Below are 19895 nucleotides of genomic sequence, written 5' to 3' on the forward strand. Positions count from 1 at the left end.
AGAGTGCTGGGGTCAAACTACCCTAGCTATGTGCTTATCCAGTCTCCTCTTGAAGACCCCCAAGGCAGGGGAGAGTACCCCCTCCCTTTGAAGTCCATTCCAGATTCTGGCAACCCTTATTGTAAAGAAGTTCTTCCTGATGTCCATCCTAAATCTGCTCTCCATCAATTTATGGCCATTGTTCCTAGTTACTCCAGGGGGTGCCCTAGTAAATAGAGCATCTCCTATTCGGTGCTGCCCTCCCCGATTAATTTATAGGCAGCCATAAGATCATCTCTCAGGTCCCTCAGTCTCTACTTGTAAGGCCTTGCCTGCAGGCCTCTAACCATACGAGTGGCCTCCTCTGAATCCTTTCAGGATTCTCCACATCCCTCTTGAAGTGCAGCTCCCAAAACTGGATGCAGTACTCCAACTGCGGCCTGAACAGTGCTGCATAGAGGGGAACCATCACCTCCCTGGACCCCTTGACCATGCTAGTGGCCCTCCTCTTGACCCTCTCAATGCTAGCTACATCCCTCTTGAAGTGTGGCGCCTGGAACTGATTCAGTACTCCAACTGTGGCCTGACCAGTGCCGCATAAAGGAGAAAGATCACCTCCCTGGACCTGCTTGGGATGCATCTGTAGGTTAGCCTTACTGACCACTTCCTCACATTGGCGGCTCATGTTTATCCTGGAGTCAACAATGACTCCAAGATCCCTTTCTGCCACCGTGTTGACAAGAAGGGTGTTCCTCAGCCTATAGGTATGTTGTAGGTTCCTTCTCCCTAGATGCAGCACCTTGCACTTGTCTGCATTGAATTCCATCCTATTCTCATCTGTCCACCTCTATAATTTGTCTAGATCTAGCTGGATTCTGTCCCTCCCTCCACCATGCTGACCTCACTCCACAACTTGGTGTCATTAGCGAATTTGGACAGCATGCAGTCCACACCCACATCCAGATTGCTGATAACAATGTTGAACATTACAGACCCCAGGACCAAGCTCTGGGGGACTCCACTGCCCACATTCCTCCAGGCTGAAAATGACCCATCCACCACCACTCTCTGGGTGTGACCATCTAGCCAATTTGCCACCCATATGACTGTGTAGGCCTCAATACCACAGTCACCTGTTCTTTTTAAGAGAATGTGGTGGAAAGCCATGTGAAAGGCCTTCTTAAAGTCCAGGAAGACGACATCTACCCTAACACCCTCGTCCAGGGACTTTGTGACCTGATCATAAAAAGAAACCAAGTTAGTCAGGCAGGACCTGCCCTCAAAAAACCCACGTTGGTCGCCTCTGAGCATTACCTCCCCTGCTGGGCCCTTGCAGTTGTGCTCCTTGATAATTTTCTCAAAGGTCTTCCCAAGGACCGAGGTAAGACTGACTGGCCTATAATTGCCGGGGTCATCCTTTCTCTCCTTTTTTGTAAATGGGAACCACATTGGCCCTTTTCCAATCCTCTGGTACCTGGCCAGTTCCCCATGAGTGCTCATAGAGCCGTGCCAGGGGCCCTGCTATGACCCCTGCCAATTCCCTCAGCACCCTCAGGTGAAGAGCATCTGGACCTAGTGATTTAAATACATCCAGCCCCTCCAAAAGTTCCCTAACTAGGTCATCCCTGACCCTAGGCATGGTGGTGGAGATGCTTAAATTTGAATTTAGAACTAGATTAGAATGATTGGTTTATATGTAAAGGCTATTCCAGAGGAGTTAATCCTCTCTGTAGTACGGATCTCAATTTCAGTACCAACTAAAACCAGAGCACTAGCAAGGGGCAGATAACATATGATTGAGGGGTATGCATTCTTCCATTGGAGGATAGACAAAATATTATCTAAAATACTTAAGCATCCTTTTCTTTTCTTGTCCTTTCCCATACATGCAGAATGGCTTTCATGTGGTGAATTCTGCACATGCATTAAGAACTTCAGGCACTGTAAGTTTGGCAGAATTTAGATATTTAATAACTATCATCTCTGGTCTTTCATAGAACCACAAGACCCATCTATTTTTTTACTTCCAATTTGTTTTCACTACCGAAATAGCAGTGAAAGCCTCTAAAATAAGATATTTTAGATACCTCCTAATCTTTCTCGCTATTTTTTCAGAGTATAAATTGTTCAAGATTCAAACTTGAGCTTGCCTCTAAGAACTGTCTATTTCAACATCTCAAACACTCCTCAGCGGAGATTAGAAGGAATAATTTCTTGTTCTGTACATCACCGGTTTTGTCAGTAACATAGTTGTTTCTCCTCAGGCTCTCACAACCCAGAACCCATAAATAACAAAATGGGTGTCATGCTTTTGGGTGATGTCTACACAACTTTTTTACATACTTTCCCTGTTTTTGAGGCCACCTAGATTTAGATCTGCAGCTGTAGCCAACTGCCGCTCCACACTTCATGGTCATGAAGGTAGTAAGTAGGTTTCACTCCTCTCCATCCACCATTAAATATAGGATTGGATATGAGAAATGATATTCAGACCATATATGGCTCAGTGAATAGCATAAATATTAGTAACATATTCAGTATTTTTAATTATCCATTCCTAGGGACTGTTTATGGTTATTACTTATTACTGTAGGAATTTATAATCTAATATTTGCTATGCTTCTGAAATTTTTAGTCTCCACAGAAAGGGTAGGGGCATCAGTCTTCTATGAGATAACACCATGTATGAAGATACTTTATGAAGTAGAAATTTTTGTTACGGTAACGATAAGTATAGCACCTATCTAATGCAAGTAGATAAAGTCTGAGGATAGTACAGGAAGGAAGAGCAAAAGCTTTCAGTGTGACATCTAAGATCACACCAATAATAATAATAATGAGACAATCCATAGCCCTGTTTATAAATGTTGACCAAAGCAAAAGCAAAACCTTGCTTAGAATTCAAAAGAATGTAAATATTCATTATGTAATTAATGCTGCTCAGTCACTCCTAGAAAAAAATCATGGAATTTTTTTGTAGAGCAGCTTAAGTACTTATTGATTGAGAACTTTTATAACTCTCAAAATGGAGGCATCCCCATATCTCTACAGGTATTTTAAATGAATTGAATTAATCATAGGCTTAAAAGTCTCTAGCGATCTTCGTTAACTTCCCTGGGTTTAATTAAAACATCTGTGCGCTTTTAATTTATCGATTCATCCAACTCATATGTCATGTTTTTAACACACCCCAGCATGCTCTGCATCATTTTTAACCCGATTTCCACTTAACTAAAGCAATTAAATTCACCCCGGATTAATTAAAGCATCCATACTTTAGTGCTTAAGTCAGCGTGTGCTGCTTTCCCCAAATGGTTTCTGAATGTCAGAGATTTGACACACCTGATGAGTTTTTTTGTCCTCCTGGAAATTCTTCTACGAATCCCTTTCGTGCTTGCTAATGTGCAATTTAATAGAACTAGAATAGGGAGCTTGGCAAGCCTCAAGTTTTGGCAACATAACTAAGAACTTTTAGTTCACGGTTGTCATTAAGGACTACATATTTTGGGTACATACTTATTTAAACATAGCCATATCTGATTCCATATCTGAACTACACAGCAAGCTCTGAGTAATTCTGGAACTTCTAGTACGTTTTTGTGTACGACGCATTTGTCTTGGAGAGTGACATATTCATTAGAAAAGGACATTCTGGGCACGTCTACATGTGGCTCTTTTAAATGGGCTTAGCCTAAAATTGCCATTTTTAAGGTGCATTAAAAGCACATGTCTACATGTGTATGCCCTTAATGCACCTTAAAAATGGCAATATAAAGCTCTGTGAGCCTTAAATGTAGGCACGAATAGCTAATTAGCGCACACGTAAACTCACTAATGCACATTAACGTGGTGTCTGTCAGTGGATACAAACTGTATTAATGCGCATCAGCACGTCTGCACGTGTGTTAATGTGACTTAGCTATTCATGCCTAAATTTAATGCTCCTTAATGTGCATTAGCACATCCATGTGTAGACATGTGCCTAAATCACCTTAATGTGCCTTAAGCAAAGGCACATTAAGTTTAGGCGCATGTAAATACACATGTAGACATGCCCTTTATGTAGAAAAGCCAAAATCGTGCGTCTCCTGAAACTGTTGATGACAATCCTAAAATTGAAACAGCACTAAAAGTTATATTCCCATTCATTCTCGAGCCCCAAGTTATATTCCCAGCATTCGTTTGTCATTGGAGCTTGGTCAGGTAAGTCTGTCACATATGAATGCTAACTCCTAAGCATGAATTAAAGCAACCTGAAAGCTGCTGTAAATTGCGCTAGTTTCCCACACTCTGAAGACGCCCTTACTGTTGTTAGCACACTGTTGAGCAAAAGGATAAGTGAATCAAGTCCCATTTTTCCTGATCTTATCATTTTCACCAGCCAGAGGAAACACCTTCTCAAGGTTCTGGCATTCCGCAAAGCTTATTCTTTCAGTGGGATTTTGGGCTATTGAGGCCTTTTGAAAATCAGCCCACTTATATCAAAGTAGGCTTAATTAGGTTCTAAGATGTTAACCTTAGACAGCTATGTTTGCAACTTTTGGTTCAATTCTAAATTATGTAAGACACTGCTGTATAACTATGGAACTAAATTCAGCTCTCACTTCATAAAGTACAGCTTTATTAACTAAATTTGCACTTGCTTCCATTAGAGTATAACTCCTTGCCTAGGGTATATTTATAAATAAATATAATAAACTGGCATATGCAATTGAAATGCAGTACCTTGGCAATTACAGTAAATGCTGCGGACACAACGCAGTAGAATGTAATGCAACTATAATGTTCTTCAGATCTCTAGAACAGGATGTTGTAGTGTATGTAACCTATTACATACAGATCTTTCCAACAATTGGACCTTATTTCCAATCCAGTTTGAAGCAGATTATGAAACGTGTTTGGTGATTTTAACTTAGTCTCTAGTGAGCTGTAATCCATCTCTCTCAAACGCATGCAAAACTATGCATAATGTCTCAGCAGTAGCAGCTTAATCTCTGCTAAAAGGAAGTCCTGGGTTGAGTTATTACAGAGACTGAATTAATTATCCTCAAGAGGAAGTGTTCCCAGAAGGTCAGCTTTGAGATCATTGGTAAGAAGTTCAAACCACATTTGTCTCCACTATAACTCACAGTGGTCAGTAAAATATTAAATAACTTTATTTCTGATGTGCCAGTTTTGTACTTAATGATTCACATAAAAAGGAATCTGTACAGCTTTGTCTAAGAACAAAGAGAAAATTGAGTTTGGATAAAGGTACGTAATGCTTAACTGCATATAAAATACTAGGTACATACTGCAAGGTATAAAAAAGGATTTTTGTCCATCTCTAAATTACAGTTGTGAGTTTTGTCCTCTATACATGTTAAAGAAATATTGAGGATTTTCAGAATTTTATAAAAGTACCTTGTTCAGGCTGGGATGTTTTCCTGTCTTCAAAATCAATTAACTGTTCGGAATATTATCTCAGCCAAGTGAAATATCATCACACTGTCTCTGTTGTCAAGACACTGAATCTGTGCCCTCATGCTGAGATGTCACTCCAGGTCCATCTAGTTTGCCTAAGGAGATGGACCTAACCTACCAGAGATGAACTCCTCCCCATGCTTCATAGCCCTGGGCTCTCTTGCGCTAATGATAATGGGATGAAGTTCTGTCTTTTAATCCTAGGCTCACAAAATGTGGAGTTCTTTTTGGTAGGTAGGTTCAACTGTGGCCAATTTATCTATGCTTACTTTGAATTTTATGACATAGATTAATTCAAATGTTCAAAGTTAAATTTATATAAAAGTATATGTCCTTGTATGTGTGTGTGTGAATATATATATGTGTGCATGTGTTTGTATATTGATAATATATGTGTGTGCAAACTGGTGTTGGATCACAGATAGAGATAGAGAAGGCAACAACGAAAAACCAAACAGAGCCATAGAATTACCACTAGCAAAAATAACCTTAGGAGAAACTAGGAAAGAGAGAGAATTATTGGGCCAAGTGTTGTTTATAATGTGGCATAGACATTTTCAGCAAAGAAACTGGCTTCTGCTACTTGATTTTTGGTATTTGGAGAAGCAACACTTAGTAAATAAACAGGTTTGCATTAGAGATACCCAACTCCATCACTGGTTTCTTTTCCAAACTGAAGTAACCTGCAAACCCCAAATGATAGATAACTGTTCAGGTAAAAAAATATTTCACTTCAAAAAATATCTGAAAATTATTGCAGATTCAAACACCTAGCCTTGCAGTCCTTTTTCCTGGAGTCAGTGGAACAGCTCAAGTGTATGAGGGCTGGTCCCAGGTATGTGATGAAGAAATGGATGGAATAGTATTATGTCCACATCTTTTTCATAGCAAATCTGATCATTTGGTTTCTCTGAATGGTTCAGGTTAAGGTGGAAGTAAAAGCAAGAGCAAAGTAAGAATAGATCTTGAGCAGCAATATTCTAATAGCTTTGAATAAACATGATGTTCCCATTTAATATCAGACAGAGGAATGTACCCTCTCCCCTTCCCAAGACCTCTCTGTCTGTCATCCACATTTTCTCCTTATCTGTGGCTGGTAACCAGTTTCCCAGTCTTCGGCAGACACTGCAGTTCATATAGGACTCAATTTATGTAGTGGACTTAGGCATCTATGTGCTTCTGTTGGGGCCTAAATGCAATATTTCTTTGTTTCTAACATTCACAAAACATGCACCTAAACTCCCTGGATGTATACATTTCTATTACTGTGCACACACACAATCTACCAACTCTTGAGAGCATTAAGCTGCTCAGTGTTTTGTATTTAAGACCACCAAGTTCCACAAAATAGGCATCCACCTATCACCCTTGTAGGGCCTGCTCTAGAACATATCTAACTATTTTTAGAAATTAGATGAGTATGCCTCCTTTTCCAGTAGTCCAGTGGTTAGAGCATTCACCTGTTAGGAGAGACCCATGTTCAAATCCTTTCTCTGCCTGAGGGGAACTAAAAATCTCTCAAGAGGGAGCCATCATCCTGAGGATATAGGTCATCATGCAGTATAGTGCTTGGTCCCTTTTACTGGATTTGTTGCATTGTGTATAAAATATTAATTGTAGCAAGGAAACTGAGTTTTCCCTTTTTCCCGGTAAGTGCCTTAATTAATGTTATAGAATCATTCTTAGACTTTTTCCCTGTGGCTCAATTATTATGTAATTATTCTAAAGAAAGTAGAACGGTTGCAACAAGGGGGACTGAGACACCAAAATAGCCTCATGATTTAGGCATTTCTATGGGAGATGTGGGTTCATATCCTACTAGGCAGATTTGATCCCAGGTGTCTCATATCCCAAGTGAATGCTCTTATCACTGAACTGTTGGTAAAAAGTGTGAGTGGGGGGCAGCAGGGGGGTGGGGGTTGCCATCTTTTACATCATCACCTTCTCTGGCTTTCTTTGAAAGGACTGGCTCCGCCTTAGCATTTGAAGGAAAAGGCTCTCATACGTTCCTCTAGGTTGTGGTTGTACACCCTGAATGGGATAGGCACTCCATGCAAAGAACAAGGCTTCAACCTTACCTCTCCACTATCTCATCCCTAGGTACCTAACTCTTCCTACAAGTTATATAGGAGCTCATGACTCAAGACTCAAATTCCACCAGACAGCAGGGTTCCCAAGTGAAATTAGATTATGATATCCATTTGTGGTATTCCTTCTCAGGCTTTTCTTTGGTGGCAGGATGTGAACACTGCAGATAAAGGTTCTAGTAATCATTTTGCCCAAGATGCTGGTATAAGAATATTAAAGTTACAAAGTAAAATGATGAAATTTTAGTGAGAAAAGTTGCCTAGATCATTCAAAAATGCTGTGCAAGAAAAAAAAAGGCCGTACCAGTGAGGCATAACAGCATGTGATTGGACTGCCTTGGAGCACATCAATATTCTGCTATCACATCTGTGAAAATCAGAAGTTTGGTGGGCATATGCAATTAACGTGCACATTAACTTCAGGGCTTATTGCGCCAGAGGTTTTTGCTCCTGGGTGTGCCTTTTGAACATGTGCCCATGAGCAAAAAACTCCTCTGTATATTGCTCCTGAATTTATTCGTGCACAGCACATTGAGCCCACTCAGAGCAGCCCTGCAGAGTGACTGCATTTTCTGATAAATGAACATGGTTACATTTATCCAAAAGAAGGTTGAAAGTAATTTTTTAAAGCAATGTTGTATGAGTACAAATATAAACCTGTGCACCATCTCTTTCTGTCACTCAATTATCCAGCTGCGTGCCCTGTTCTGTGTAGTGGTAATGGACAATACTCCAAAGGAACCTGTTTGTGCTACAGTGGCTGGAAAGGGCCAGAATGTGATGTACCCATCAGCCAGTGTATTGATCCCTCATGTGGAGGTCATGGAACTTGCGTTGAAGGGAATTGTGTCTGCTCTGTCGGCTACAAAGGAGAGAACTGTGAAGAAGGTAAATGTTACAGTACAAACTCTATGTATGCTTTGAGTGTATCTTCTGGGTTTATAGACCCAAAGGTAGGGAGGGAAGGGGAAGGAATTCCATAATGTTCAAGTTTAAATTTGCTCTAGCAGACAGTACACAGGTGGGCATTTCATATATGGAGTCCATTCAGTTTTACTGCTCTGTGAAACTTTAAATTGTATTTTGATCTGCTGTGTAGTTAATATTGTAGTTATTCTGCAGTGGTAGAAATGTCCCTAGAATTGTCTGCTAGAAGTAAATCTGAGAGATTTTTTTGAAGAGTCAAGATAATTCTTTTCCTTTTTTTATGGATTATATTTATTGAACATTTTTAATGTAAACTGGAGAACAAAATGAAAGGTGGTTTACAAAATGGCATAACTGAAACCCACAAAAGGCAAATGCTTCAGTCACTATTAATACAGAAAGAGAAGAGACAGGTTTGGAAGACTATAGATATCCACGCTACTTAGAGACATCATGTAGGGTAAATTACTCTTGTTAAACATGATCACATGGAATTAAAGAAAAGTAGATGGTACACAGAAATGGTAGCAATTTAACAAATGCTAAAAAGCTCTTTATATTGAAAATTTAAGTAGTCATTTTTCGTGTATATATAAAAAATGAGAGTATTTAACAAAATGATCTGACCAAATATGGTCATAGATAGAATTCCGCAATGGTTTTGTTCATGATTACTTTTGCAAAAGGTGCCACAACATAAATCAGAAAGCTGCCTCTTTTATTTTAAGTGTAATTGTATTGTTTTATAAGGAAAATTAGCTCAGGAGAATTGCCAAAATTCTGAAGTCCTCGGCTCATCCTCAGAGCCTGTCAGTTTTAGTTCAGGCTACTCCATGTGACCTGCCAGTGTTTATCACCTCTGACCTGAAAAGGGGAGCATTTCTTTAGTTGAGATAATAGGTCTGTGACCAGGCTCATTCAAACCTTGGCTCAGTACTGAATATTCTAAGTGATGCAGGAGTTTGTCTGCTAGGAATTAGGCGGAGTGCACCTGTTCATCTAATAGGCTAGTAAACAGCTCCCTGTCACCAGAAAACACAGGCAGAGATAATTAAGGCTTTCCCAGATAACATAAGTATGTCTCAGTCCTGTTGTTGGGAGACCAGTGTTTTGGCTATGGATGGCAATTAACCCTTACAGACTGGATCCCTAAATCTGTATGGGATTTTTGTCAATGCTACAGAGGCTGCTACCATTGGACTAATTACAGTCAACTATTATAAAGTGCATTTTTATCAGCTTCTCCCAGAAAATGGCTTATAACCCCAGATGCATTAAAGAGTTCGTTCAAAACCCACTGAAGTAAATGATGTTATTTCTATTCATTTCAGAGGCCTTTGCATCAGATTAATTCTGTAACGCCCTTCCTCCCTCCCAGTAAAGGTAATTCACAGTTCATCTAGCAGTGGAAGATTGAAGGAGATGCTCAAACATTATATAATATGGTGCCCAGATACACCTACCATTCTCATGTTAGGGTAAAAATTAGAAGTCAGAGATGGAAAGGAGTGGTTCTAGCACTTCTTTCAACATCCACACCAGGTCCCATGAATCCAAGAATTAACTTTTAGAACAACCTCTACTCTCTTGTCCGGTCCTGTTTAGTTAATATGAAGGTTAGTCCTGTTGAAAGTTAGTCATGAGATTCTACCCTGTTGATTAAATATTAGGAGTAAATTCCAAAGATGATATTATTAGGAAAGCTTTCCTGATAGGTAAATTTAAGCTCGCTTTCTTTCATTTCATGCCATTAATTCCACCTAGGGCCACATGAAGCAGTCCCTCTCCTTCCCTGGTTATTATACCATTCAAGCACTTATAGACGTGCTCCATCTCACTGTCTTTAGTCATCATTTAGTAAGGCTATACATATTCATTACTTTGTATCTGTCCTCATAAGTCAGTCTCTCCTAACACTCAATCACTTCTGTTTCTTCAGATCCCCTCCAATTTCGTGGCATCTTTCTGGTGTTAAGTTTTCCAGAGCGGAATACAGCATCCTAGGTGCTGTTTCACCTGGATATAAATTGTAGTTTTTAGGAATTCTATAAATATTAATTAAATTCTATGCCTATTAGACACTGTAACCCCCTAAAACATCATTATAAGAAATAACAGCAGGGTGCTAGTTCCACTATGATTAAGATAAACCTAGTTTGCTTGATTACTCAGAATAATCATGTGTCTTGAAAATTGCTGTGTGGTGTGTCTTAGGCAGTGTAGGCTTAGCAGTCCAAATCCCATGACATTAAAATTTTACAGTCCTTACAACTGAATGGAGGGCAGAAGTGTTAGCTGAGTCACTCAGCAAGGTGATATTCCCAGGAAGTGCCCTTTTCTCCCTAACAAGTGTTACCACAGAAAAGAAGGCAAATTCAGTATCCAAGAAGTGTATTAAGGCAGAGCTAAGGTTCAACAGAAGTGCAGCATTCCCTTCCAGAACTGAAGATGCCTATACCTAAACTTCTGACAGCCAAGAAATACAGAGTTAATGCAATAGAGTTAAAACAGATCAGTTTATTCCTGTCTTGAAATCCTTATGGTGCCTTTTGTGAACGCTGGCCCATCATAGCAAACATCATGGCACACTATTCCTCCAGATGACAGGAAGTGCTGTAGGGACAAAGTATGTGAGTGAGCACAAGAGGCGAAACAAGCAGACTGTGGTATCATCACAAAGACAAAGGTGCATTAGGCCAGGCTTAATGAACATAAGCAGGCTACACTTAGCCTGTGCTCCAACATTTTATGTACAAACCACCTTTGAGTAGCTAGTGTTACTACACTTGACTCTCTGAAATATCTACCTAGTTTTATCTCTGTTGTAACAGAACAATGTCACATACACTGCCAAACCACTAAGAGCTTCCATGGTGTCGTGCTGTCTCTACATGCACAACTTATCTAATTCTTTAGGGGAAAAAGGGGTGTATTATCCATTGGGATGCAAAAACACTGCTTCTCAAATTACAATGTGAGCTGTGACAACCTTCAAGTATTCCCTGATCCAGTCACCAAAGTTGTATATAACAGTGGGCGCATCTACACAAGATGCTAACTGCACAGTAGCCTGATACTACTGTGCAGTAGTGTTGTGTGGGAAAAACCATGCTGAGACACTACTCCACAGTAAATATTAGGCCACTGTGCAGTAGCCTCACTTAAAAGGCATTCACCAGCACAGTAACTCCAGTTATTGCTCATTTAGTTAGTACTCGCTTATAAAAGTACTAACTGAATGCGCAGTAACCACAGAATAGTAGTGTCTCATGTAGACGTGCCCAGTGAAGGGCAATTGGATACTGTGAAGGAAAATGAATTAATACAATTCTGAGACAGAACGTATCACATAAAGTAGCACCTTTTCTTCCTGTCTGTTTTTTGTAGGGAATCCATAACTGAAACTTATTTATAATGTATCTCCAGTTGCAGTTGCTAACCTGAGGGTCAGAGTTAAGGTTGTGGGGCAGGTCTTACAGGAGCATTAACTCCTTTTGTCTTGGTTTTCAGAGATTTAAATAGCAGTTGCATTCAATATTCTGGGAGGACATGAGGCTTCCCTTACCCCTGCATTAATGAAGTTTTTAGTTTAAGTCAATTTTTAAGATAGGAAGAAGGATTTAGATGATTTAATCATTGGTGCTTGAAAGGATAAGGTTTTTAGAAGATAGATGGATTGCAGAAGGCAAGCTGTATTAACTCTGAACTTAGAAAAGGCCAGTAACATGACAAGAAAGGTTAAAATAACCTTTTGCATACATCATTTGGCAAAAAAAAATTCATAGCAATGACATTGCTACTTCAAAATCTCTTCTCTTCTGTAAATATTTTGCACATTAATTCAGGAGCTACTGAATAAAGGGTGGAATATGAAGTGGTTTCTCAACAGATTTAAGTGATCATCCAGTCTTATTTAAATTTTCTGAATTAATTAACAGCACAACAAAACAAGTAAACATATCTGAATTTATATTATAGTATGAAATCTCCTCTATTGATTTGTACTTCCCAAAAGAATGGGTCAGGTTGATTCATATGCTATTCTTCCAGTAGGAAATGGAATTAGAAGCTGTGGGTCAGCATATTTTCTTCCAGTTAGTTTTTTATTTCTGATATTCATCATAGTCATATCGTTCAAACAATTTACCTGAAATGGCAGTGGCACCAAAATCAATATTTGTGATTCACAGTTTTTGCTGCATAAACACAGTTGCTTTATTAACAGATTTGCACACGAAAATAAAATGGCATATTTGTCAGATTTCATTCAATGTGGTTTGGAGGGAGACACGTGAAATTGACAAATTAGGTTAAGTTAACAGTGTTTTTCTTGTCAGTTTCATGGTCGAGTCATTTTTCAATGACATTTAACTTCATAAGTGTAATTCATGGTTCTTTGGGGGGTTTATAGTACATATTATTCGGAAAACTCCTTGACCTCCTTTTTTGTCCTTAGGGATACAAATTGCATTCACTACCCTTTTTGTCAAATCTACAGAGGGCCCAACATTAAATGAGTTCTAATGATCTGAGCTGCCAAGGGGCTGTGGGTTCTAAGTCTCATATACTTAACTGCTAAAGCATATTGTCCTTTGTTTAAACTCTACAGAAGCTCCTTATAAAATACCATTGTAACCCCTATTAAAGATTTGGGACGAGAACATCTGCTGCTGTAAATGTGAGCTCTGTCGAAGTTAACCAATCTATGCTAATATATGGCAGTTTAGGATCCGGCCCAAGATACCAACTCTAAACATATTGTTTATAACTTAAACTAAATTTGAATCCATGACTCCTTTTGAAGTCTGAAAGCTATTACTTAATCACTTGATAGAATTAAATAATTGTAAAATATATTTACCTAGAACAATAGGCAGAAAGTTTAGCAAACATTATTCTGTAAAATAAGGGGGGGTTGATGACAGGCTTGTTCAGTGATAATAAATCTCAGCTGCTTTCCCTCTGCCTATATACCATAATTCAGGGTAGTGGAAAGGTAGCTAATTTATCTGGAAGAGGGATGTGTTTCTACATTGTTTCTACATTCTACATTGTCATTGTTTCTACATTGCTTTTATTATTGCTTCCATTTTTAAGGGGTTGTGATACTTACCTGAAAGCTCCCCCATGTTGGTATTCACTAGGGATGTGCGAAATGGGCCATATTCAATTTGGATTTGGCCCAAATTGGGGACAGTGATTTGATTAATTGATTCAGATCACTGTCCCTGATTCAATTCAGCTGAATCTGAATCTGAAGATTCAATGCTTATTCAAAGAATCAGTTTTTTGGCCATAGACAGAGCTTTAAATGTTTTTTCTATGTACCTCGAGGTACCAGGCGTGACTCGTGAACGCTGCAATGCTGGGGATGGTTGTATTTTGTTAATAGTGGCTGGTTGTATTTTGTTTTGTTTCAGTATAGTTGCTTACATATAACTCTGTATTTGCTGGATTCAGAAAAAATACCAAATAAGGATAAGACCATCGTAGCATTTAAAAGGATTTGGGATTCTGCCAGAAAACAGTGAAAATTCCAAGAAGGGAATATGTTCACCAGAAATAGCCACCTTGTTTCATAACTCAAAATATGTCAGTAACTTTAAATAAACTTCTGAACTTTGGGAGGTTTCTTCTGACAAAGTCTACTAAACTATCTTGTTTTCCCTGTAGTTAGTAAAATACGAACTAGTATTTCCAGAATTAAATAACTGGATAAAAAATCCTGTCAGTGCTGTCACATTATAATAAGCAATCTCGCCAAAGATACCATGGTCATTTATTTCTATAGGAAATAAACCTGAATTAAAATCAGACCTATTTGATAATTCCTATTATGTCATCTTTAATATGTGTCTGCTTCAATCTTGTTTGTCATATCTGATTTATATACTACTTTTTTAATGTTCTCTAACTTCACAATGCATTTGATGAGAATTTGTGTTTAGGGGAGCGGCCAAGTTTTGAAAGTAAAGTATTGTTCATATAAGGTTCAGTGAAACTCTCTTCCTTAATTCAGAAGGGCCATCTTTGGAAAAGATGAGAGATAAATCACTTTCATTATACACTCCAAACTTCATACAGCCTCAAGAGTGAATGCCAATCATTCTTAGTTCTTCAGCTGTGCACTAATGTACGCTAGTCATGAGATGAATTTATTTTACTTAGGACATCACTTTGACCTTGATGCTCACTTCTGCAGTGAAACGCTGTTTATAAAACCTCCAGGTTGACATTTTACAATAGAGTGCAGCTCACTTAAACAAATACTTGCTGTAAGGTAAAAACCTTGAAACTAAAATGTCACTTCTGATACAGCTGGCACACACCATCCCTCAGTGAGATCCAAGATGGCAACTCAAACCACATGGATAGTTTTCCACCATTTACAAAAAAGAACATGTTAAACAACTTTGTTTTCCCTTTTTTTTGGTTTGAGAAATAGTTGAAACAATATCTATCACTGTTAAGAGAAGGAATGTGGTCTAGTGGTTAGAACAGATTTCAGAAAACTGGAACTCTTCTATTCTAATCATAGATCAGCCACTGACTGACTGTGAATAACATGTTCTAAGGTGCCTGCCTGACTTAGGAGTCTCAGTGAAGCTTAGGTTCTAAAGCCTCTATTTTACTTTTAAAAATCAATCTTAGCCTCCAAAGTCATATGGGTGTTTTTGAAAATTTTAACTTATGGGTATTTGACTCAGTAAATCTGTGCTTCCATTTTCCTTCACTTAGTAAAATGGATACAGTACAGATATTACTCTACTGTAATTGTATTATATATGCAGGATATATGTAGACATATCTATAATATTAATATCTATTACATTATATGTATGATTGTATTATAATGTGTTATATACTAATGATAGTAACATTCCTAACAACTAGTTTTGGTAAATTATTTTGAAATCCTCTGAAGAAAGGTATTTTGGATCCATGTAAAGTATTATACTTACTCAATTTCTATTTAGTTTTGAATTTTATTTATTATCTTGGAACTGCTGGAACTTCAGTTTAATTCACCAGAAGTATGCCCTGAATGTGGACCTCTAGATTTAAAATATTATTTTCACTGTTATTTTAATGCAGTCATTCTTTTATTCTTCCAAAGTCAGGTTAAGATGCATCTTTTTTGTTTTATCTTTTTCATCTTCTGGCATTCATGTCCCAGCAGGTAGAATGGTATTTTTTGTACTCTCCAGTTCTCAGGATAGATTTGTACGTGGCTTAAAGAGCAACTGCAGGAGTTTTCTAGAGAGTAGAACCTAGATTCTTCATCGGATGAGGTTCCTAAACCCTGTGAAAATGAGGGTTTGCAAACTGGTCAGGGGTATATATAGCCAGAGCAGACAGCTGTGGGGGGACTGCTGAGGCACTCCAGCTATTTGCCACTTTTATTTCAAGGGCACTACTTCTCTGATCAACAGCGCAGGACTCCAACGGTGTGGAGAAACAGTACTCTTTGAAGTAAAAACTGCAGCAATCAGCTGAGTGGCTCATTCTTAATTCAACAATCTATTGTGAATTAAGCAGGTTGCAAACCTCCCAGACATGAAAAATCTAAGTCCTACCATACTTCACAATATAACAGTACTGTCCTTCAGCTCAGCAATATACACATCATAGAACACTGATCTCTCAAGCCGTATCATCCAGATGGTATGTTGGGTGAACTGACCCTTTTCAAACAAAATGTATTTTGTTTTCTTTATTTAGTTGATTGTTTGGATCCAACCTGCTCCAATCATGGTGTCTGTGTGAATGGCGAATGTCTCTGTAGCCCAGGTTGGGGTGGCCTAACCTGTGAGCTTCCCAGAGCACAATGCCCAGACCAGTGTAGTGGACATGGTACTTACCTCTCTGACACAGGCCTCTGTAGCTGTGATCCCAACTGGATGGGTCCTGACTGCTCTGTTGGTAAGAAAAATATTTCTGCCTGGATTTGTGGTAATCTTTCTTTCCCATTTACTGTATTGTTTAACATTCTGATGTCAGGGAAGAGCCTAAAATGCAAATAATTTACATGAAATATAAATTGTTCTTTCAGTGTTTGGACAGTGAAGTCATTTACCATATTTATTTGAATATTAGATGACTTTAATTATAAGACAACCCCCTAATAATTAGATTCTGTATATAGAAAATTTATCCATTTGTTACAATTTTTCAGGTATGGAATCTAAGTACTGGAGAGATTTCTTGAATCCCACCCACCCCACTGCTACAGCCCCTTGCCCTCTGCCTCACCCACATCTTCCCCCTGCAGTCTTCCTGATCCCCCTGCAACTTACACCCCCACAAAGGGGCCAGCGGTAGAAGGCCTGCAGGCTCTTGCTCGCCCCTCCTCTTCATATGCGAATATAAGACAAGGGGCTTCCCCCCATGCTGACTGGGGGGGAAACCTCATCTTATATTTGAGTAAATACAGTATATTGTACTCTAGTTACTATGGGTAAGTAGCTATTCCTTAAAGATTACGTACTATAGCATTTTCAGTGCAGGGCTAGGAGCTTGGAATTAGGAAATGTAATGTTACTATTCTCAAAGTGAAACTTGTGTGTGTTGTGATAGTGTCTCTTTCTGTTAATGTAAGGCTTTACATTAGTAGGCAATAATCTGTTAATATTTTCAAAACACTTTGGAGTTAGAAAGAACCTTGTATGTAGTATTCATTCATAAAAAGTCATATAACAGCAAAAAACCATTATAATGAAAATTCTTCTCTTTGGCAGTTCAAATAGAAAAAGAATCTAAGCAATTAGTTTCACATCAAGAGATATCTGTAGAGTAAATACAAAACATCCAGCTTGCCTAGTGATGCAATTAGCTGAATGTCCCTGGAACTTTGTACTCGTGACAACAAAGAAGTCAGGAAGATCAACTTACAATTTGGATGAAACACTGAATAGTTTATTTGGAAAACAATAATTGAAAATATTATCTCCTGGAATTTTTCTTTTGATTTTTATTATAATATGAATTTTCAGATTAGAATTCTGAGAAATAGTACTTTGAATCTGTTCTTTAATTCCTCATCTGTGCCCAATCCAGTTAGCTGTTAAGTAAATGTGAGATTATTGTACCAGCACTGAATTCTGGATGGGGCAAGTGAATATCAAGACGGGTTCTTTCTGCTTCATGTGTTCTCATCAGCTCTAAAAGTTCATGACTGAGAATTTAAGTTGCCATTTTACAGCTAATACTTGAGGCAGAAAACATGACAGTTTTTCTACAGTTGTAACTGGCACAGTTCAATGTTATGCTGATGTTTGCGGTGAGACTGGATGACTCGGGATTGGCTGTAGGGCGGCAGGTTGCTATTTCAGATCTCTCCCAGACTCCAAGGGCATGTCTACGCTGTCTTCCAAGAGCACTGCCAAGAAGCACACCCCATGTATCCACTTATGCTCAGTGCATGTCCAAGCCCATCAACAAAGCAACCCCCAACACACACACCAATAATTGCTTCCAGGCTTTCTATCTTTAAGGCATGTTTCCTAGCTTATACTCAAGACAGCACTAAACTGGCTGTGCTATCTAACTCTTGAACATGCTTTGAATGAGAGCGAGTGGGGGTAGCATACTAATTGGCAGCACTCTCAGAATCCCAATGAAGATCTGCTTTGAATGACCCCAGATGAAATGGGTTGGTGTTATCTCAATTGAGTTAACTTACAAATTTCCATTCCCAAACACTGACCATAATTATCCCCCTTGTTGGCCATCTCAGCAGAAGACGCTAACTCTGAATAAACCTTAGGGCCCCTCAGGTAAAGAATCTGATGCAGGATCCAGACAATCACACTTCCTGCCATACCACACTTGCATGGCAGAAGGTGTGATTATGGGACTGAGCATTAGATCCTATCATGCCTTATTGCTGATGCAGGGGGAGCCCAGGATCCAGATAGTGTGGTCCCACTACCGTGAGCTCCCCAGCTGATGAGGCTCCCAACCAGGGCAGTATGAGGAACACTGGCCCCACTGCAAGCCCTGGCAGCTAACAGAGCTCCATGATGTGAAACCCTGGCTCCACTAATAGTTTCACCAGCAGAGGGGCTGACAGAAGATGGTGCGTCCCTATGGTTGGGAGCCCCTTCATTCAATTAATGGAATGATGAGAACGATCCCCAAAGTTATTACCATTTTTCTGGAATAATTTTGTGGCTTATTGCTTGTTTTATCATGCCATTAATTGATTGAATGTATAGCTGGATCACAACTTAAGGCGTGATTAACCAGTTAATCATGCCTTAAGTGTAACGTGCAGATGGGGCCATAGAAATAGAATTACAGTCTTACCCGTAGAAATTATATCTTCATGCCAGGCCTGAAGCATGTGAATGGAGTTGTATGGGAAAACTCATTTGCACTGAACAAAGAAGTCAGCTTTGGACCTGTCAGTGCAGCATTCAGGTTGTGGAATTTGTTATTTTCTTTTAATAAAAACAGGGGTGGAGGGAGGCTGGTTTTGGTGGGAATATGAGCATGCTGGGCTGACAGCATATAGTTTATAGGAGCAAGGTGCCAATTTGAGTTACTTTTCATCTTAAGTTCCCACTGCTCCTTTGCCCAGTTCAAAATGACAGTATTCAGCTGTAATCATCCTTTCATTTTTTTTTATCCTCCTAGAAGTGTGTTCTGTGGACTGTGGCACTCATGGTGTGTGCATTGGCGGAGCATGTCGTTGTGAAGAAGGATGGACAGGAGTGGCGTGTGACCAGCGTGTGTGCCATCCCCGCTGCACGGAACATGGAACCTGTAAAGATGGGAAATGTGAATGCAGAGAGGGCTGGAATGGGGAGCACTGCACCATTGGTAGGCAAACGACAGGCACCGAAACAGGCACATATTGCTTTCTTTTCATAAATCGTAGAAACATAGTTACTATTGTGTGTTGTAATAGGCTGTTCCTTTAAGGACCCTAGTGCTTCCAAATATCAGTTCTGCCTCTCAAAATCTAAGGTGGAATACAGAGGAACTCTGGGAATCATTTAAAATCAACAACAAACAGAGTCTGAAAAAAACCACATGCAAATGGACACTAATAAGTAAAGATGTAACAAATGGTCCATCAAGGTACCATCTGAGCCAAGCTTTTCAAACTTAACTAAACATTTCTTTGTGTGAATGGGATCCTTTTTAATTTCCTGGTCTGATGCTTCAGTGCTTTCCTGCTATTATACATCACATCCGAAACACATCACCACAATAACCACACAGAGCAGGGGTCAAGTTGAGGAGGAATAAGTGCTCCCGTTGTTACAGAAATAGCTCCCTAGCATTTTCCCTTGTTGTGCTGTGACAGTGGGCATGGTGTTTGCATATAGATAGTCACAGCATGGGAGGGCCTAGTCAGTACTGCAGCCTGCTGATGTACCCTTTCCTAATAGCATGCTGCTCAGTACAGCATTGGCATCATGCAGAGTGCCG

At 39.3% G+C, this 19895-nt stretch overlaps 1 protein-coding gene across 1 annotated transcript in view; it reads left to right on the plus strand.

The window, feature by feature from the left end:
* LOC102385477 (teneurin-2) overlaps nucleotides 1-19895 on the plus strand; it is an 818212-nt gene that overhangs the window by 672020 nt on the left and 126297 nt on the right. The window contains exons 10-12 of the mRNA XM_025205636.1: nucleotides 8223-8417; nucleotides 16179-16379; nucleotides 19095-19280. Of these exons, the coding sequence (XP_025061421.1) occupies nucleotides 8223-8417; nucleotides 16179-16379; nucleotides 19095-19280 (582 nt within the window). The remainder of the gene's footprint in view (nucleotides 1-8222; nucleotides 8418-16178; nucleotides 16380-19094; nucleotides 19281-19895) is intronic.

Source organism: Alligator sinensis, unplaced genomic scaffold (assembly GCF_000455745.1).
Source record: "Alligator sinensis unplaced genomic scaffold, ASM45574v1 scaffold7_1, whole genome shotgun sequence".
In the NCBI taxonomy this organism is placed as follows: domain Eukaryota; kingdom Metazoa; phylum Chordata; order Crocodylia; family Alligatoridae; genus Alligator; species Alligator sinensis.